At 40.1% G+C, this 22,347-nt stretch overlaps 1 protein-coding gene across 1 annotated transcript; it reads left to right on the top strand.

The window, feature by feature from the left end:
• Window positions 1-3,204: 3,204 nt before the first annotated feature.
• On the top strand, window positions 3,205-4,095 carry LOC141588423 (putative mitochondrial protein AtMg00860). The gene is made up of 2 exons (XM_074409867.1): window positions 3,205-3,326; window positions 3,531-4,095. The coding sequence occupies exons 1-2, from the start codon at window positions 3,205-3,207 to the stop codon at window positions 4,093-4,095; spliced, it is 687 nt and encodes a 228-aa protein (XP_074265968.1).
• Window positions 4,096-22,347: the final 18,252 nt, after the last annotated feature.

The raw sequence follows: 22,347 nt of genomic DNA, 5'->3' as shown, positions 1-22,347 counted from the left end.
AAAGAAAAGCATGTAAAAAAGATGACTTCCAGAGAATCGATATGAACGAATCGAACCTCTAAAATCCGGGTTTGAATAGATGACGAAAACCCGCAAATATTGATTATAAGGGATTTAAGTCGAATTAATCGTTATAATTTGAAAGGAATTAATAAAACATGATTATATACTGATACGAACAAGAGAAACGAAAGAAATTAGAGAAATAGGAGAGTTGTAGAAAGGTCGAGGAAGAAGAAGAAAAACAGGAGCAGCGGCAACCTCGGAAAGAGGCGCAACATATACTGCGACTCTTCGAAGAGGCGCAGCTGCTGTTGTATTTCTTCTTGACGTCAGACCTTTGCTGTTTTTTAAATACGGTTTTAAAGGATGGTTTTTAAGACGGTTTTGAACGTGCCTTTGATATAAACCTTACATTAATGATGCAAAATAAAAGTACAATAAATAAAATAGGATTTTACACCCTCAGACTTACATGTTTGACGAAATGAGATTGACTAAAGTTATTGTTTAGTGATTGTTCGACTCGAATATGCATGGAAAGTGCCCTTGTTAAAGGATTTAAGAGATTGATTAAATTGATTAAGTGGGGTTGGTCAAATTGGTCGGTCTATGCAACGTGACTGGAACTCAGAATGATCTGAGCTTACGTGGTCGATTGATCAAGCACGTAGGCGTCGAAAGCAAAAGCGTGGTCTAGAATGCAAAGAGAGAAGAGAAGGGCGGACACTTGCGTGCCAAATATGGAGATCAAAGGTCTCTATTTATACCAAACAAATGAAGGAGTTTAGGTATGGCACGGATACGGAAACAAATCACGAAAATATTCCGAAAAGCGTGAAAAGAGGGCTGGGGAAGAGGCGTAACAGCCACTGCGACTCTTGGAAGAGGCGTAGCATCTGCTGCGTCATTTCCCCAGAGGTTTCCTCCTCAGCAAGAAAGATTTCCGCGTTTTTTATGGAATTTCGGTAGATATACACTTCCTTATTCCGTGAAACACAATATACGGAAGATATTTCCTTAAAAATATTAAATTTAAATAGGAATAAATATCCAGAGAATTCTAGAACACTCCGGAACATTTCGACTCGGCATTTAAATGGTTTCTTAGAAAGTGAAGCGGTTTTTGACCCGGACTCCAAATGAACTCTAATTACTGTCAAAACGACCGTATCGGTGCGTAGATGACGACCATGAGGTTGAATCTAGTGTTTAAGCTATCACTTGTCGATTAACTTACAAACTATCATAAAATCGTTCCGCGTATCAAACATGCGGCCCAATCGTCACTGGGTGGTTGGCGGGAGGTGCAGAAATGTGGTATCTACATAGAGGCAAGGCAGGACCAAAGGGTTTCATATGGGAGCAGGAAGAGGACAGCCACATCATGAAGAGGATTATGGGTCAGATTCTGATGAGAGCATCAGACATAAGAGGAGGCCCTTGAGCAAACATACACGCAGCTAAAGGTAGAGATTCTTGATTTCTGGTAGTCTTAACCCTGATGACTTACTATAATGGATTAGGGATGTTGAAAAGATATTTGAGCATAAAAACTACAATGATGCTAAGGCTTGTAAGGTTGTTGTGTTAAAATTAAAGGGGTATGCCTCATTGTGGTATGATAACCTTAAACACCAGAGATAAGGGAAGGGACGGAGCCTGTTAAATCTTGGTCCAAACTTAAAAAGAAATTATTGGATAAGTTTGTCACCAAAGACTACACTCAGGATTTGTTCACTAAATTGTCTAAGCTTAGACAGGATGAGAGACCCATTGAGACTAATTTAAGGGAATTTGAGTAACTAACCTTGCAATGTGAGATTAATGAGAAACCTAAGCAAAGGATTGCTGGGTTTTTAGAAGGGCTTGATAAAAACATTGATGCTAAGGTTAGGATGCAACCACTGTGGTCATATGATGTAGTTAACCTAGCACTCAGGGTAGAAAAAATGGGGAGATCTAAACCTGTTACACCCAAACCAATCACCAAACTTGTTTTCAAACCTTACACTGGTGTGAGATTCAGTGACACCTCAAAAACTACAACACCATCTACCTCAGATAAGGGGAAAGTTATTGCTACCTCTAAACCTACCCAACCCCCCCCCCCCCTCCCCCCACTCCCAACAGAAAACAGAATCAAATGCTTTCAATGCCAAGGCTATGGACATTTTAGGAAGGATTATCCTTCTAAAAGAGTCATGACTGCCATAGAAGTAGAAGAATGGGAGAGAGATGCCCTAGTGGAGTATGAACAGGAGGAGATTATTGAGAGTAAGACTGTGGATAAGGAACCTAGTCAGGATACTGTGATTGCTCAACCTGACACTAGCCACAACTTGGTTTTATGGAGAGTTATGCAGTCACAACAAGCACCCCTTGAGGAGGAGGTCATTAATTTTCAGAAGTAGGTGCACTATTCAGGAGAGAGTCTGTAACCTAATCATTGATGGTGGTAGCTGCACCAATGTGGCTTCTGTCACCTTAGTTGAAAAGCTTAACCTGAACACTAAGACCCATCCCCACCCTTATAAGCTCAGATGGTTGAACAAGGGAGTTGAGGTCAAGGTAGACATGCAGTGTCTCATTTCTTTCTCCATTGGAATAGTTTACAAGGATGAGGTCCTCTGTGATATGGTGCCTATGGATGCCCTTCATTTGCTCTTAGGCAGGCCATGGGAAATTGACAAGAGTACAGTTCACCATGGGAGGAACAATACCTACACATTTAAGCAAGGTAGTAGGAAGATAACCGTAACTCCTTTACCTCCCAATCAGAAAAGCTATGGGAGTTCTAGTGTGACTGATAAACTCAATAGAGTCTTATTCTTATCAGAATCTGAGATAGTAAAGAAGCTACAACAAGAACAACCAGTTCTCATATTACTGGCCAAAGAAATCTCAGAGGCTGAGAAACCTCAAATTCCTATAGAGGTTCAAAAATTGTTGGAGGGATGTTCAGATGTGTTCCCTGATGAACTTCCTAGTGGGCTGCCTCCCCTCAGGGGCAGAGATCATCAAATTGATCTAGTACCAGGATCTGTAATTCCTAACAGACCTGCATACAGAAGTGATCCAATTACTACTATGGAATTACAGACACAAATTGAAGAATTGATGAATAAGGGTTTTGTGAGGGAATCTGTGAGTCCATATGTTGTGCCAGAACTCTTAGTCCCAAATAAGGATGGCTCATAGAGGATGTGCATTGACAATGAACCTATAAATAACATAACAGTCAAATACAGATTTCCAATACCAAGGATAGATGATATGCTAGATGAACTGAGTGGGTCTCAGATATTTTCTAAAATTGATCTGAGGTAAGGACATCATCAAGTCAGAATCAGAGAAGGTGATGAATGGAAGACAGCCTTCAAAACAAAGTAAGGGCTCTATGAATGGCAGGTTATGCCATTTGGGCTATCCAATGCCTCTAACACCTTTATTTGATTGATGACAGAGGTGTTAAGGCCTTGCTTAGGGAGGTTTACTATAGTGTACTTTGATGATATACTTATTTATAGCACCACCAAAGAAGAACACTTAAAGCATCTTGAAACTGTGTTCCAAATTCTGAGGAAGAATAAACTGTTTGGGAAGCTGGAGAAATGTACCTTTATTGCATCAGAAGTGAAGTTCCTTGGGTACATTGTCTCTGGTAGAGGTGTCTCTCTGGATCAAGACAAGATTGAGGTTGTTAAATCTTGGCCTGTGCCAAAAACCATTATAGAAGTAAGGGGATTTCACGGCCTTGCTTCATTCTACGGAAGATTTATAAAGAACTTCAGTGCCCTAGCTGCCCCTATCACAGAGTGTATGAAGAAAGGAGAGTTCAAGTGGACTGACAATGCCTTGCAAGCTTTCAGGCTGATCAAGAAATTATTATGTGAAGCTCCTATACTCAGATTACTTGATTTCAACTGTCTATTTGAAGTTGAATGTGATGCTAGTAGTGTTGGCATTGGAGCTGTATTAATTCAGGAAAGGAAGCCAGTGGCTTACTTCAGTGAGAAGCTCAATAGATCTAAGTTGAGTTACTTAACTTATAACAAGGAGTTCTATGCAATTATCAGGGCTCTCATGCATTAGAGCCACTACCTCAAACCCAAACCCTTTGTGTTACATTCTGATCATGAGGCCTTGAAATACATAAGTGGCCAGCATAAATTAAGTCATAGGCATGCAAAGTGGGTTGAGTTCCTTCAATCTTTCACCTTCTTCAGCAAGTACAAGGAAGGAAAACAGAATGTGGTTGCTGATGCCCTCTTAAGGAGGTAATCTATGTTAATTGTTCCAAGTCAAAGAGTTTTGAGATTTGAATTCATGAAAGAATTGTACAAAGATGATCCTGATTTCTTTGAAGACTGGAAACTATTAACAGAGGGAACTAGGGTTCATGGGAGCAAATATCAGTTACAGGAAGGGTCTCTTTAAGAGAAACAAGCTCTGTGTTCCTAAAGGTTCCTACAGGGAACTGTTGATCAAGGAAGTCCATTTTAGTGGCTTAGGTGGGCATTTTTTAGTACAAAAAATAATGGAGATTCTGCAGGACCAATTATATTGGCCTAAAATGTTGGGGGGTGTCCAAATTGCCCTAATAATGTGTTCAGTATGTCAACAAGCTAAGAGCTCATTCCAAGCAGGCCCCTACACCCCATTGCATGTGCCAATCAAGCCATGTGATGATGTTAGCATAGATTTCATGGTGGCTTTGCCAAGAACTCAGAGGGGAAATGATGCCATTATGGTTGTGGTTTATAGGTTCAGTAAAATGGACCATTTCATAGCCTGTAAGAAGACTGAAGATGTTGCTAGCATTGTTGAGCTTTATCTAAAGGAGGTAGTCAGACTCCATGGTGTCCCTAAAACCATTGTGTCTGACAGGGATGTGAAGTTTATGAGCTACTTTTGGAAAACTATATGGAGGCTGCTAAACACTAAGCTGCTATTCAGTGCATCTCACCATCCACAAATTGATGGTCAAACTAAAACAACAAACAGGACCTTGGCAAGAATTATGAGATGTATTGTCAACAAGTCTCTTAAGAATTGGGATATCAAACTGTCACAGGCTGAATTTGCCTTCAATAGAGCACCAACTTCTGCAGCAGGGCACGGTCCCTTTGAAATAGTCTATGGGTCAACCCTCTGATGCCCTTAGACCTGTCAAGTGTCCTTAAAGAAGAGCTCAACTATGATGCCAAGAAAAGAACATAATAGATGATCAAACTGCATGCTGCAGTAAGAAGGCAAATTGAGAAGACAAATGAGTCCTATCAGAAGCATTCCAAGAGTTCAGGTAAGAAGAAGGAGTTTTAACCAGGTGATCTAGTCTGGTTACACCTCAGGAAAGAGAGATTCTCAGCAAAAAGAAAGAACAAATTAATGCCCAGAGCTGAAGGTCCATTTGAGATCATTGAGAAGGTTGGCTGTAATGCCTATAAGGTTGACCTCCCTGGTGAGTGTAGTGTACATGGAACCTTTAATGTTGGAGATTTGAGTCCATACTATGGGGAGTTTGATGATGAAGAAGACTCTAGCTTGAGGTCAAGCTCCTCTCAAGTTGGGGAGGTTGCACCAGGAGCTGAGGCACAGGTAAGCAACAATCCTGACTCAGCTGCCACATCAACTACACCTGTCATAAAGAGGTTTACCAGGTCTAGTGTTGGGGTGCCTAAATGGCCCCTTAATCAAGTTTAGTCCAGTCTGAGAATCAATTCCAGGGCCAGGCATCAGTTCATTTTAATTCAGCATCAATTCAGACACAAGTCAGGTGGAAATGGTTAGGAGAAAGGTCACTATCAGGTTACCATTTTTGTTCAGACAAGGCTCTAAAGCAAACCAACAAGAGTGAGATTGTTTCAACAACAATCCGGGTGAAACAAATTATCTTTAAGACTCTAGCCAGTTGCTGCAACCTTTCACAAAACAATTTCAAGCCTTCACTAAGCCAAAACAAAGGCAGTTGACTGACAGACCACTTTTCTGCATTTTTACTTGTTATTTACCTAGTTTTATCAATTTTACCCCCATTGTCAGTCCCACATTGTAAGATATTTGTCCTAACTTTATATACTAGCTTAATCCTGGCCCTAGGATTCAAATGTAACCGAGCATCAAGTCCCAACAAGCTCTATTTAAAGAGCATTGCCTGCAATGAAACATTCAGACTGCTTTTGAACCAAAAACCTGAGTTATTTACTCTGAATTAAATCTTCAAAACTTGTGTTTAGCTTAGTTGTAAGTCAGGCTTGATTCTAATATGTGGATTGTTGTGATTAGAGATTGAGAACTTGTGGCAATTAAATCAAACCCGTGCATTGCTTTGGTTGAATTTAATTCTTGTTTGAGTTTAAACTTGAAAATTCCTATGCTTTGTGTTAGAGTAGTGTCCTCCGCAATAAGTGTGTTTACATATTAAATCTCGTTAAAGGAATATCAGGGATTTATTTATTTAATTGTCAGTTGGTCATCGTTAATCGGTAATGATTGGCTAACTAGAGTTTGACATTACTGTCGTGTGACGGCGGTGATCAGCTGATCCCTTAAGGTCACACCTATAGGATGACGCCCAAAAAGAATGAATTAATTGTTTGTATGAGATACGAGGTAATTAATTCCTTGTATTATTTGACTTTTTATTAGTCGCGTAAATGTATTATTTGATGACGGGTTACGAACCCAGGCTAAGAAGATTTATTATTTAATTATGTGATATTTAAATAATAAATAAATAAATTAGAATTTATTAATTAATTGTTAATTAATTAATTTTATACGATATGTGTATATGTTTAGAGGTGGAATTAATTAGCTATTTAAATTTTACAAGAGCTGTAAAATTAGCTAAATGGGACACATTGTATGTTGATAAAATAGTCTTATGACCACTTAATAGTTAAGTAGTCATTGGTAGTTAATTTGTATTATTTAAGTGTTAAATAATTAAATTAATATTTAATTATGTAAGATAATAAAATATAAGACTTATAAGCATTTGTGGGGCAAATGTCGAAAACCGAAATAGACTCATACTTGGTCCACTTGGACCGGTTTTATGAGGACATAACAAGTGTCCATTATGTGGCATTTTACCACATCTTTTTGTCTCCCATTTTTGCCTATAAATACCCACTTCATTTCTCTATTTCTAAGGTTGAAAAATTTGAAGGAAATATTGGTCTTTTTGAGCTCTCTTGACCGGTTCCTCATTCCCTTTTATAGACCAATTTTTCCTTTTTATTTTGTTCAACTCTTACATCTTAAAACACATATTCCCTCCTAGTCTAATTGTTGGTTCATCTTTCCTTTTCGATGTTAGTCGGGTGTTGGTTCCCCTTTCCTTTTTTGGTAAGTTTTGTGTGATCCAAATTCAATTCTATGTGGCGTTGGGTGTTTTGTGTGGTCCAAATTTATTTCCTTAATTTTGGTGCCCAAAAGAAATGGAACCAACAATTAGACTAGGAGGGAGTATAAATTAACTAACAATATTATCAAAGTAATAATATAAGTTAGTACATCAAAATATATATATATATATATATATATATATATATATATATATATATATATATATATATATATATATATATATATATATATATATGTATATATATATATATATATATATATATATATATATATTAATACTCGAATAATATCTAGTCTATATTATTTGTAGTAATTATTTTGGGTTAATCTTGGGTGTTAATTAAAGGAGGTACTCAACTTTGGGTACTTAAAGAAGGAGGATTATCCTAGTCAATTTAGCACAAGAACTACAAAGGTAGGAGACCTTTGTAGTGCCCTTATTTGCCTTAACCCATTGTAAGGAATTTTTATCTTAAGATGGTTTTATACCATCTTCTTGTATTTTCTTATGCATGCATGTAGATTTAGACCACTATAAAATTAATTAGTAATTTTGATTTCATAAGATGATTCTTATTTGGTCTAAATGACTAACAAGTGGTATCAGAGCATTGTTATATACATGCATGTAGTCTTAAGACGATTTTAGTAATTTATGAGATAAATTAATAAAATTTGATATTATGTTGTTAAAATTAGTTTTATCACATAATATGGTCTTGCATGTAAATAATCTGGTCTTAAAATGATATGGTACAAAAATTTGATTTTTGTAATATTTTTCCACTTTTTATGACTTAAATTGGCATAAAATTGATTAAAAATGCATTAAAATTAATTAAGATTTAATTAAATTATGTTGCATGTTAATTTTATGCATATTTATTTAGAAATAACTACTTGCATGTTCTATTTATTAGAAAACTAGAAACTTTAAATTAATGTGATTAATTTAGGTAGTTTATTAATTTTTATTTGATAAAAATTGGTAAATAATGGTTATTTTGCAAATAAATATTGATTTATTTTTTGGGCTCGAAATTTTTGAATTTTAGCTCCTGGAAATTTTTCCAAAATGAACAAAATTTTATTTTGAAGTTGTTTCAATTTTTATGGTTTGATTTAGAATTAAATCGTAAAAATTGCCGTTTACCGAGTAAATTGTGAAATTGTTTTAAATAAATTTTAAAACCGAAAATTTTCACATGCATGTCATTTTGGTGAAATACCAGAATTTACAAAATCTTAAAATTTATTTTTTTCATGAATATTTTAATTAAATGGAATTTTACCATAATAATTGTGAATTATCATGTCTTTTTGTCATAATTTAAGTTTTAGTCCCATATAAATTCAAGATAATTAGTGAGAATAATTATTTTGATGTTAGACCAGATTAGTATAATTAGTGAATCTTAAAATTATTTTAAGAATTGATTATGGAATTTTAATGGTAAGAATTCCGTCGAAACAAGCTCAAATGGTCGTTGTTGGTAAGTTAGACGATTTGGCATGACATATTTACATAATGCATTTTTATTATTCATTTGGATGAATAGTTTTTAGTATTTTAATTATGTAATTTTTCCTAATATGGCCATAGGTAGAAGTTGGTATTTCCCGTAATGTAAGGGAATATCGACTTGTTTTGTAATTAATTGCGATTTCATATCGCCCAATTTGTAATTAATTAATAGTTTTTATTTTAATTTTATTACAAATTGTATAATAGGAAATTGTTATGTAATTTAATTATTAGTAATTAAATGAAGCATCTAAAGACGAAGTTTTCATGAAGACGGTGTTTTCGGAAATGCGTTCCGAAATCCTAAAGAGGGAGGCCATTTTATGAAGACTCAAGGCACCAAGGACTTGGTTTCCGATATGTAATAGTTTTAGTTAATTAGATTAACTAGGTGGCCATATTAGGACTTGATTGTTTTTAATTTCTAATATGCATTCATGCCAAATCGTCACTACATGTTTTATTTTGTTGTTATCGATTTAATTGTCTAGCATTCACCAATTTTGTTCACTTAAAAGTGATAGACAATTAAATTGATAAGATCTCTCACTTTTGTTTAAAATTGAGATTAGCCTTACCAAATAATAACACCTATGAATCCCTTCTTCATTAGAGGTAGGTTCGGATCACCGAGGTACACTCTTTTTACGTCGGGTAAGTAGGGTAATAAAAGTTATTACGCTTGAAAATTGGATGGATTCAACAGAATAATTATGGGTTGAATCGGTCCACCGTGCCCATAATTATTTCTGGGGCTAAAAGATAGATTTTAAGAAAATCCGTCGATCAAGAGTTCTTCTAGTAGTAAAATCAGTCAAAGTTGTAGACTCACCAATTTTATATAGATATAGGTTGAATCGGTCCACTGTGCCCGTGTTTATATAAAATTGGATCTTGGAGTCATTTATATAATTCAGTGGGAGATCATTATATAAATGGGAACTTGTTAAATGTTTCACAAGTTTTTAAACGATAAATGTTTATCTTTCCTTTCATTTCTTTTGTAGTAATCACAATGACTTCTTCTAGTGAAACCGTCACTATAGCTAGAGATTCATGGCTATGTTCTTTTATGGACAAATATGTTTTAAAAGCCGGCGGTAGTAATTTTAAAGATTGGGAAGAACAACTTCGATTAGCTGCCGCAGGTGATGGCAAATTAAGCTACCTTGTCGATCCCTCTCCCCCTTCACCTAGTACTAGGGCCACTGCCGATGTAAGGGAGGCTTATTCTAATTATCAAAAGGAATCCGCTGCAATTAAAAATGTTTTGATTTTTTCAATGGATCCTGCTTTACAAAGGCAATGTGTCAAGTTTCGCGATGCACAAGAAGTATTCTTGAGGCTTTCTACTATGTTTTCTCAAGCCCCGAGGATAATTCAGTATAACACCGCAGTTCGTTTCTTTGAGGCTAACCTCAAAGATGGTCAACCTGTAAGCTCACACGTACTTAAAATGATTGAGTACGTGGAAACTTTAGAGGGGTTGGGATGCAAGATCCCCGACGAACTTGTGGTGGACCGAGTGCTCCACTCTCTCTCTCTCTCTCTCAAGTCAAAGGATTTACCCAATTTAGGATAAATTATAATATGACGAACATGAGAAAAAGTTTACATGAGCTCCATTCTCTGCTTGTGCAAGCAGAGAAGGATATAGGATTGAGTGGGAGTACGAGGAACGATGTACTTGCGATTAAAGTGAAGGGGAAGAAGCAGTTTAAGAGGAACGCGGGTACGAAGCCTGTTCAAGTGGAGGGCAAAGGTAAGGCAATTGCGAATTGCTCTACCAAGCCTAAACCTATAAAGGGTAATCCTCTTAAAGATACTTGTAATTACTGTAATAAGAAGGGACATTGGAGGCGTAATTGCACGAAATACTTGGATGACATCAAAGCTGGCATTGTGAAGCCAACATGTAATTTCTTAACCGAATCTTTTATGATAGACATAAATTATGTTTCAAATACAACTTGGGTATTAGATACTGGTTGTGGTTCTCACTTGTGCAATCATTTGCAAGGCTTAAAAAGCATAAGAAAGCTAAACAAGGGTGATGTTGATCTCCGAATGGGTAACGGGTCTAAAGTAGCCGCCGTCTCAGTAGGAACTTATGTACTTAACTTAGCTTCGGGGTTGCAGTTGTTTCTTAATAATTGTTATTTTGTACCGACGTTGTCTAGGAATATAATATCAGTATCTGTGTTAGACACGGAAGGTTTTTCTTTTGTAATTAAAGACAAACGTTGTACTTTTTCCCTTAATGGGATTGTGTAGACATGGGGCCACAGGGGCGCTTGGGAAATAAGCGTTTGCATTTGTGGAGTTGCCACCAATTTTTATGGGAAATTGGAACCGTTCGAATACCTCGTGTCATGTCAAGACACAAAGTAGTGACATGAACACCAAGAACTCGTTACCCTTAGCATTCTATGTCTAGAATGACTCTCGTGGATGCCAATGAATACGGATGTTCACAGAGATCTGGAGTAAGGGGTGAGGGTACATATTAGGAAGCTCTTTTGATCGAACACCTAATCCCGTCCGCCTCGATAGCAGCCTCTACTAATGATTAGGGAAAATCATCTATACTTGATATATAGTCGATTATATGCATGCAATGCAACATCCAAGTTTTGATCCTAGCATGTGAAGATTAACTAAGTCGGTGAACAATTAATTTAGCAAACAATTAGGTCGAAGTAGAAATTTAAGGTTCAATTACATGTGAAGGCATGCATACAAATGATACAAAATACAATGATAAATACAATAAAGGAAAATTACAATAATATAAATTACAATAATTACATCGGGTTTAGCGATTTATGTCAAAAATACTTCTAAAACGGATAATTTGAGAAAAAGAATAAAGGAATGAATTAACGAACAAATCATTAGGCGATAATACGGTAAATAGTTAATTATACGTAAACTAATTAAACTAGGTCAAGGCAACTCGGAAGTTCAGAGATAGAAGTCAACCTGGAATAGGCGCAGCATGACTGCGCCCTTTGGAAGAGGCGCAGCAGTTGCTGCGTCTGTTCCAAGGGTGAGTTCTGGCTGTGAAGCCGGAAATGCAAATCGTTAATATTAATTGGTGATTTTAAGGATTGATTATGATATTCGACTCGGATGAAAGTGATTTAATTCATTAATTACATATGAATGAGTCATAAAAGCAGTAAAACATGGATGAAACGAATGTAAACGAATTATTTACATGGATGAAAGATTGATTAGTGACATAGGTGAACTAAATAGGTTAAACATGACGAATTAATGACGAACTAATGACGAATAGGACAATAGACAGATGGAAATATATCAAAGATCGAATTTCAGAAACACAATACGAACGAATCGAATTTCTACAACCCAGATCGAGTTTAATGACGAAAACCCGCAAATATTTGATTATAAGGGATTTAAATCGAATTTAATGACTAAATTAAACGTGTTAATGAATGATGAACAATGTACATGTGAAATTATTATGCTATTGTATCAAAGAATTGAAGAACAAACGAAAACAAACAAAACAAAACGGATTTACAGAGGACGAAGGAAGAAGAAAGGAAGCAGGAACCGCAGCAGCCTCACGAAGAGGCGCAGCAGGTACTGCGCTCCTTCAAAGAGGCGCAGCAGTTGCTGCGTCCTTTCTCGACGGTTATCTTCTGGTAATCTGTAAAAAGGGTTTTAAACATGGTTTTATAAATCAGTTTTAATAAGTACTTTCGACATAAATCTTACATTAGTGGTACAAAAAGTAAATAACAATAAATAAAAGAGAGATTTACACCCTCAGACTTACATGTTTGACGAAACGAGATGAACTAAGTTTACGTTTAGTGATGCTCGACTCGAATGTAACGAAAGTGCCCTCGTAGGAGGAAAACGATTAAGATTAATTAAGTTGATTGATTGTGGAGTTGGTCAAATTGGTCGGTCATGCAAACGAGGCTGGTACTCAGAAGGATCCGAGCTTACGTGGTCGAATGTTCAAGCACGTAGACGCCAAAAAGTAAGAACGTGGTCTAGAATGCAAAGGGAGAAGAGAAGGGCGGACACTCGCGTGAGAAATATGAGGAGCGAAGGCTCCTATTTATACTAATCACGTGAAGGCATAGGGTTTTCGGAGAAACTTTGGAAGTGAATCTCGAAAAGATATGAAAAAGATACGAAAAATACGCAGAAAAGGACCTGGGAAGAGGCGCAAAGCATGCATCGCGTCTCTTGGAAGAGGCGCAAAGACACTGCTGCGTCTGTTCCCAGGCGGTTTCCTCCTGCGGAAGAAAGATTTCCGTGTTTTGTTTATGGAATAACGGGATAATCTTATTTTCCTTAATATTTTGTATGAATATTACGGGAAATTGTTTACCAAAGATTAAAAGATTGTGAAATATTTATAATATGGAATAGAAATATCCGGAACATTCCAGAACATTCTGACTCGGGTTTTAACAGTTATCAGAAAATGAAGACGGTTTTAGACCCGGGCTCCAAATGTACTCTAATTACTGTCAAAACGACCGTATCGGCGCTTAGATGACAACTAAGAGGTAGACATCAGTGTTTGAGCAATCACTTGACGATAAACTTACGAACTGTCACAAATCGTTCCGCGTACCAAACATGCGGCCCAATCATCACCGGGTGGTTTCCGGGAGGTGCAGAAATGAGGTATCTACAGAGCCTCCACTTTGACTGAGGCTTGGACAAGGAGAAAGTCAAAGTATATCCATCAGGTCAATCAAAGATTACAACCTGACGACTATGGCGACGCGAGGCGGCTCAAGGGGTCTGAGCTAAGGACCTGTCGTCGGGAATATTTTAGAGTCTGTCGACTGTCGGGGAGGGTCATTCAAAGTCCATTAGACTACGTAAGGAGGCTCGCCAGCCATAAGAAGAGACCATACCTGAAACTTCTTCTCGAGATGCTTCCGGAGTTGCGTAGGAGCTAAGGGTAAGCGTAGGAGCTAAGGGTAAGACCTAAAAGATATATAAGGATTTGTGCTAGGGTGTGGGGCTCTAAAGGAAAGCATCAACGGGAAGGAGGCCCGAATACAATTTCACACTAAGGGATAACTAAGGCTTGAGTGTAGGAACTCTACTGGTTTGGGAACTTCTGGAGAACGACACCTTTATCGCACTCCGCGGGGAAACAAGAAATGTTGTGAGTAGCAGGACACAGGCGGGAACTGCTGGGAGAAATCTGCTTGGGTCGTCTTCAAACAAAATTCGGAGGAACTTAAAAGGGGACGATTGTATGTCGTGAACTCCCGTGTTGGGAAACCCTATCAGGAATGTATCTCCATGTCTCGAGAGGGATTGTCGATCCGCTTACTCTCGCTGGGGGAATATAATGAAGGCGTGTCGAAACACCTGTGAAGGAATATCTGCTCGTTGTGACAAGCAAAGTCTTGGAAGCGATAAATAACGTATAATAGTCTGCAGTTGGCTTAGAAATGCGGGTCTGAACGAAGAATAATCGTCAAATGGACCAAAAAGATAAAATGGCATCGGGGAAGAGGCGCACCAAAGATGGGCCCACAAATAACGAACTCATAACGCATTTTTGAAAACTCGTATGGAGGGAAGCTAAGGAAGAGGCGCAGCAAGAGCTGCGTCTCTTGGAATAGGCATGGCCTTTCTTGCGTCCTGTTCTCGAGTGTGTCTCTTCAGCGTAAAAACGCGATAAAACAGAGGCTCATTTCATTTGTTTCGAAATACAAATTATCAATTTCTCTCTCAAATCGTAACCATTTCCGCCAAAATTTGATCCAAAAGCTTGCATTCATCATGACTAATCGAGGTATGTATATCATTCTTGCATTAATCTTCTACAATGGATGAATTTGATCGACAAAATTAGGGTTTCCAACCCTAAAATGTCGAAACTTTGGGGCTTTTCCCCCAAATGATCTTGCCTTGCAAAATTGATTTTATAAATGTCTAATTGGTAGTATAAGGATCATAAACATGTATTTGTTTTGAATTTTCGTTGAGTTTTGAGCATTTGAGTGAAATTGAGACGGTTTCACAGCTAAACCGTAAATTGCTTTGAAAATTGCCTTAGGATTGCCCATTTGCGATGAAACTTGATATTTGGAATCCTTGGATGATGGGTAAACTTCCTACCATATCGAAATTTCGGTTTGTGACGGCTTTTTCAGGACACTTTTCTAGGGCATAATTGCCGTTATAACGAAATGCTGCCGAACTTTCGACTTGAACCCATGACTAGGCTTGACTTGACCCAAATTACCACAAGAGTGATCGGGTTTGTGGGAATATTGCCAAAGATGGCGAGAAAAGAGCGATTTCAGGGCTTCCGAAAGCTCGAAAATCCCAAATCAAGGCTCGTCGTCACTTGACGCGGCCTAAATTTACTTTGACGTTGCAGGTGACGAGGCTTATATTTCTGGGAGAGCTCCTATGGAGATAGACACTGCTGTTGATCCTTCTCATGCTATCGAGGAGGCTTTGGAGAAGGCTTTCACCGCTGCGGTGATGGCTGCTGCGGACGAGGTCCAGGAGGAGGAGGCTGCTGAGGAGGAGGAGGAGGAGGAGGCCCCGAGGCGGGCTAACGTTGGGCGAGGAGGTCGTCAGCTGAGAGGAGCACCTGCGTGGGCTGAGACCTGGGACAGCAGGCACTTGTTTTGGGCTGCGGAGGGTCACCTGTCCTATAGGACGGTGAAGAGCTTGGTAATCTTGAATTCATTACTAATCACTCACCTTCTTTCATCTTATTTGCTCATATCTCTTCCAATATCATTCAAACTAAAGATAGTTTTTGTTTCAAATCACAATAGGAGGTCGGGAACATCAGATCGTTCTCGGGCTACACGACGGCTATGGAGTGCTACGAGAGGCTGTCGGAGGAGGAGCACGCCATGATCGAGCGGGGAGCGTTTGGTGACTTGGTGCAGGCTTAGAGGGACATCGCGAAGAGGAAGCTGCGGGCTAACCTTAGCCTGGTCCGCGCTTTCTTGGACCGATTCTGGGATACGACTTCCACTTTTCACATGCCTTTTGGTGAGGTGGGAGTCACGTTGGAGGACTACGGCATGATTTACGGTCCGTGTGGGACCGAGGTGGTGGAGTGGCCGGAGAGCGCCATGAGGGTGGACTCGGCCGAGGCTAGGAGCTTGATCGGCTGGAACTTGTCGCCGAAGGTCTGTTCTGATGCCTGGTTTGGTGCCTAGTTCTTATGTCGAGACTACTTTGCGGGAAGACCCCCGCCGGTAGTGATTGACGGGAGAGGGACGGCTCCTCCTCCCGTATAGCGAGCAGAGGGCCCGCTTGTGGCTTTGGTGGTTTTGTCTTCGATCTACCTCGGAGACAAGGGAGAGAGGTCGTCGACGAAGCTTCTTCCCTTCCTTTCTGACCTGAGCTCCCTAGGACGTTGGGACTGGGTCACTGCTGGTTTTGCGGTCCTCATCCGCTTCATGAGGGCCATGGTTCGTCCGGAGTTGATGGAGAAGGGGACTTCTCCTGCCCCCCTGGACTACTGTTGGAGGTATGAACCTTCATTTAGACTGAGATCATTTCTTTTCCTTATCAAATTACGAAAGATCGTTTATTGACTATCTTGCTTCACAGGCGTGGGTGTACTCTTACTTTCCGAGCCTCTCGCCCAAGAGGACGGAGCCGCTGGAGAAGGCCTATCCCATTGTGAGGGATTGGGTAATGTGTCGGACGAGGAGCAAGCGTTCCTCTCATGGTGTCTACCGGCGGGACGTGAACGCTCTTCAGCTGGATAGCGTGAGCATCTCACTTATATTTGTTTTGCTTCTTTATCACTTTTCAATCGATCATAAGGATGATTCCTTGTTTGTCTTTCCCCAGTGGGTGCCCGGGCCTTGGGCGGAGTACGCTGGCGCGCCTCCTTTTGTGGTTGAGGTCCTTCGACCTAGGAGCTCGAGTCGGCTGCTGCTGAGGACGTCGATGGGTCATGTCTGGTACTTAGGCAAGCGCTTGGCTCGTCAGTGCTCTCAGGATGTCTTGACGGTTCCCATCGATCCTCCTAGGACGATGTTCAGGGAGCCTTCTGAGGCTGAGAGGGAGGCTGACTTGGCTGGCGTTGGTGGTGACGCCCTCCTTCTTCCTGGTGAGGACTACTCGGCGTTCCTCTACGGGAAGTTGGCGTATTGGCCGGTTGTGGTAAGTGCTTTATCCTTCTTTATTTTTGCTGATTTTGAGAATACGATGAAAGATCATCGACTAATGAGAAACATTTGAATTTGCAGGAGGTCGAGGCGGCGGGCATCGAGCCCCCAGAGTACCCCGAGACCCTTGAGTACACTGACGCGACCGGGAGGACGACGATCTTCGAGCTGCGTGACATTGACGTGGCTGTGACGGATGCTATCCTGGACGATTGGCAGCATCTGGTTCGGAGGGTGAGCCTCTAATTTGCACGATTTTTGTGTAAGAACACATTTGATTGAACTTATCCAATTATTAAGAACTTCTTTTTTGAAAATGCAGGTTGCACCGTCTCGGTTTGTGGCTTTATGGAGGGTAGCCAACCGGCTGCAAGCTACTGCCGTCGAGGCACTTGTCGGCGGTCGAGGTCGTCAGGTATGAACCTTTCGTCTATGTATTTTCTTCCTAATTTTGATTTTCCAACTTTTTCTTGTAATTGCTAGAAATGATTGACATGAGCCAATTTTGTTGTTTGCAGGGGAGGAGTGAGCTGGAGCGAGAGTTGGCCCAGTCTTGGGAGGAGACAGCTCGCTTGTTGAGGGAGCTCGAGGTTCGTGACGCCGAGGTTGCTGCTCTCGAGGCGAGAGTTGCGAAGTTAGAGGGCGACCGGCAGTAGTTTTGTTGTTTGTATCTTGCACATTTGTACATTTTAGGACCTATATTTTTGGACATTTTGGATTTTTGCTTGGGGCTCGAGCCCCCAGTTTGTTGTACATTTCCCTTTTTTGACTGTATATATGATGGCTTGAGTGCCTTTGCTGCTGGGTTGTGTTGCTTGTACCTGCAGGTTAGCTTTGGACAGGTTTGGTAGATGACGGTTTATGTCGTCATGCTGCCGAAATTTACAAAGAAATTAAATAGAACGTGCATTTGTATATACATATGGCCTAAATTAGCGCAAAACGAATGACTCAAAAGTGCTAAAAATGTAAAAAATGCAAAAAATTTGCCGGAAATGACCGGACGGTAGGGAGGGTTACCCCCTAAAAAAGAAAAAATAGAAATCTATAAGTTAGAAATGTAGTATAGGACTGGAGCGAAATGATTCCCTAGAAAAGAAATAAATGAAAGAAATATATAAGTTTGAAATAAATTACATTAAATTGGAGAAATGATTCCCCGAAAAAGAAAAATAGAAAGAACTATGTAAGTGTGCTAAAATGATGAAAATGCTGATATTGCCTCGAAATACGTGCCCGTGAATTTAGGAAACACGAATTAGGGGTAATTTTGACGTATTTTCCAAAACAATAACCCGTAGGAATAGGAAATTATTCGTTAAAGGATTTAGGAAAGATCCAACGCGGAAATTCACAGAAACAATGCTGAGGAAGAGGCGCAGCAGGAGCTGCGTCCCTTTGAAGAAGCGCAGCAGGTACTGCGCCTGTTCCCATGTGTATCCGTCCTGGCGGATTTTAGGAAACAGATTTTATTATAAATAGAGACGTCGATGGAGCTTTATTCACACAATTCTTCCGTCTCTTCTTCGTCTTATTACATAAAATTCTCAATAAAATCACTCATCATGAATACTTTGGAGATTCGTCTAAAAGAGTGGACCAACGAGTTTTCCAACATGGAGAAGCACGATATGGGTGCTTATAATCTTGGATCTTTGTTGAGTTTGAAGCTTATCAAGGTTGTCAAACCATTCCTAGATGTTTGTCTTGATTATTTGGACCCGAATTATCATGTTTTTGCGTTCCCCGGAGGTGACATTTGCTCATTTCCTGAAGAAATTGCTGCGATCGGTGGGTGGGACCCAGAACACTTGCCTGCTATTCCTTCTACTTCACAAGGGTATAAGAACAAATTTAGAGACTTGCTTGGGTTGACTAGAATTGAGGTGGACCGTTTAGTGAACTCAAAAGGAGTGCGAATGTTGGACTTTATTGACCGATTCATTAACAAGGCCGACCCCACTGTTTCTTATGTTGCTAGGCAAAGGGCATTCGGATTTTGCTTGTTGCATGTATATGTCCTTCAAGGGCATGTTGATAAAGACTTGAGAGGTGATCCCCATCTCCTGGGCCTAGTTGAGCAAATAGAGCTGCACAGGAGCCCAGCCTGTTTATGTTTAGGAGAGATCATATTGGGCTTGGATAATAGGAAAGCCAATCGCGACCTACCGTATTTGGGAGGTCCCGTTATTTTGCAGGTAAAAGAACACTTTTCTCTCTTTTTTTTCGTTTTTTTTTTCGTTTTTTGTTTTTTTTTTCATTTTTTTTTTTTTTTTTTTTCGTTCTAATACCCCGCTTTTGGTAGGTCTGGCTTATGGAGCGTCTCCGATTGATCGAGCCCCTAATTCATGTTCCTTCTTATCATGCTCGTTCGGTTGCAATGAGGACCAGGCTTTACATGGTGGACTTCACTCGAGTCTGCAATTATTGGGAAAACAAACTGAAGAGTGATGATGGCCCCTTGATTAGGTGGATTGTACCGTGGTGGCACCTCAAATCTGTCACTGGAGTATCTTCCTTGGATCCTACCCGATCTGTGCGCATTCCTGGCTTGGAATTCATGGTATGCATCTTCCCGGAGAGGCTGATGAGACATGTTGGACTAAACCGGACAATCCCGAAGCTTGACACATCCCTGCAGATCGCCGTGGCGCTTACTACTGAGAGTCGAAGGGAGTGGGCCATTAAATGGGCTCAAAGAAATGTATGGTTCTTGAACTCTTCTGTTAGTGCCTTATGGGTGTCGGACTCCTACCTGCGATGGAGGAAAGCTACTACTCCGGAGGAGCGCGAGAGATTGAGGAAGCGCGAGCCTGTTGATTACAAGGTGTGCGAGGTGGAAAAGGAGAAAGAGAAGCATCTGACTGAGGGAGAGGAAGAAGTCGGGTTTCGAGTTGTTCATCCTTCGAAGAAACCGAAGACCTCTCCTGTCGTGGACAAGGTGATTGATAAGAATGGGAAGGCTAGACCGCGAGAAAGACCGTTGGTGATTAGGTCCGAAGTGGCGCAAGAGCGTCCGGCTCGGGGTCGTGACAAGAAATATGACAAGAATGACAAGGGCAAAGGGAAGATGGAGGAATAGCCCAAGTCTTTATTATTATTTACTATTATTATTATTGTAATAAGAAGGTGGGGTTTTTAGAATCCTAGCCTATTTTTATTTTTATTTGGCATTATTATTATGTAACGTATTATTATTATTAGAAATGAATGAAATAAAAGAAGTTAATTGGTTATGAAACCGTTGTCATTTTCTATTTATTATTCTTGTCGAATTCCAAATGCAATTGCAAATGTCCTTCTATTTACATTTTGAGATTAGTGGGTTGTATCCCGTGAAGGATTGCCTACGTATTCATTTAGAAATGAAATCAAACCCTTGCGCGTAGTTCGAGTAAATGTAAAAGAATAATTGTTCTAAGCAAGAGCTTGTACTGAACTTAGAAGATAAGCATGAGCTTTTTACTTACTCTAGAGGTGCAAGTTTAGTTTTTTTGATGATATAAGGATGACAAATTGTCAAAATGCAAGAGCAGAGTGACATTGGCTTATTTCAGCTTGGCCAGGGGCCGTTTATTTAGTGCCAGAAGAGCGACACGTGAGGTTACGCGAGGCGCGTTTTTGTTCCTATTCTAGGCATAATACCGTTTTAGTTGGTCAAGGTTTGTTGGGTTGGCAAATTCATTCCCATGTAGGTCCGTGATTCTAACCGCACCCCCTGGAAGTATGGACTTAACTAGAAATGGCCCGGCCCAATTAGGTTTGAATTTTCCCCGTGGATCGACAGGTAAAAGAGCTCTAACCGACTTGAGTACTAAGTCTCCTTCCTTGATGTTCCTTGGCTTGACCCTTTTGTTGAAGGCTCGTTTGATACGTGCTTGATAGGTTTGGACATTATACAAGGCGTGTAGCCTACGTTCATCCACGAGGATGAGTTCTTCATATCTATCCCTCTTCCAATCGGCTTCCGGGATTTGACTTTCGAGTAAGATACGTAATGATGGTATTTCTAACTCGACTGGTTGTACAGCTTCCATGCCGTATGTCAAATAGAAAGGGGTGGCCCTAGTGGGCGTCCTAACTGATGTGCGATATCCCCACAAAGCAAAGGGTATTTTGCTTGGCCAATCTCGATAGTTGTCAATCATTTTCTTGAGAATTATGACAACGTTCTTGTTTGCTGCCTCTACCGCGCCATTAGTCTGTGGTCTATATGGCGAAGAGTGGTGATGCCTAATTTTGTACTTGGCTAGCAATTGCTCAGTCTCAGCTTGGAAATGTGATCCATTATCGCTAATGATCTCATGTGGGCAACCGTATCGACAAATGATGTTGTTTTGTATGAACTTTGCCACGTTTTTAGCCATGAGACTAGTGCAGGAAGCCGCTTCTACCCATTTGGTGAAATAGTCGATTGCCACTAGGATGAAACAGTGACCTCCTGTTCCGGCTGGGGTTATCTTCCCGATTATGTCAATTCCCCGGGCAGAAAATGGCCAAGGAGATGTCATCGTATAGAAGCGGTGAAGAAGGGACATCTTTGTACATTCCCGAAGATTTGGCAGTTGTGGCAATGTCTTACGTATTTGATGCAATCGGATTCCATTGTGGTCCAATAATACCCCAAACGTGTGATTTTCTTTGCCATCATGGGCCCACTCATGTGAGGACCGCATTCTCCATCATGGACTTCTTCCATCACTTTCCGCGCCTGTGAATGATAAAGGCAACGTAGGATTATATCAAGAGGTGTTCTTTTGTATAATTCCCCTTTCATGAGAACATATTGGGAAGCTAGTAGGCGTATAGCACGTTGTCCCCTTTTGTCCATATCCGGTGGATAGGTACCGTTGAGCTTGAAATTTAGGATTGCTTGGAACCATGGTTCTTCTGCGATTTCCTCTTCATCGGTGATTTGGTGGACATAAGCTGGCTCCGACCGTCGTTCGATGCATAAAGGCATTTCCACCATGTCATCTGGCATATTAATCAAAGATGCAAGTTTTGCAAGAGCATCTGCAAATTGATTTTCTTCCCGAGGTAGGTGTAGATAGGTCACGTGATCAAATAATTGGGCAACTTGGTCTATCCTGGCTTGATAAGGTGTTAGGCTTTCGCTTCTGATTTTCCAAGATCCCGTAACTTGATTGATGATCAGGGATGAATCCCCATGTACTCGGAGGTTTTTAATGCCTAAGCTCACTGCCGCTTGTAGTCCAATGAGACAAGCTTCGTATTCTACAGCATTATTTGTCACCTCGAAGTCGAGTTTGACAG

The sequence above is a fragment of the Silene latifolia genome, chromosome 6 (genome assembly GCF_048544455.1).
Source record: "Silene latifolia isolate original U9 population chromosome 6, ASM4854445v1, whole genome shotgun sequence".
Lineage (NCBI taxonomy): Eukaryota > Viridiplantae > Streptophyta > Magnoliopsida > Caryophyllales > Caryophyllaceae > Silene > Silene latifolia.
This window is presented reverse-complemented; position numbering and strand designations above follow the sequence as displayed.

Bases quoted from the DNA above. Each gene is read 5' to 3' on its own strand.
- LOC141588423 (XM_074409867.1), top strand. From the start codon at position 3,205: ATGTGCATTGACAATGAACCTATAAATAACATAACAGTCAAATACAGA. The intron at 3,327-3,530 runs GTAAGGACATCA...ACTTATTTATAG, and splicing joins TTTTCTAAAATTGATCTGAG to CACCACCAAAGAAGAACACT.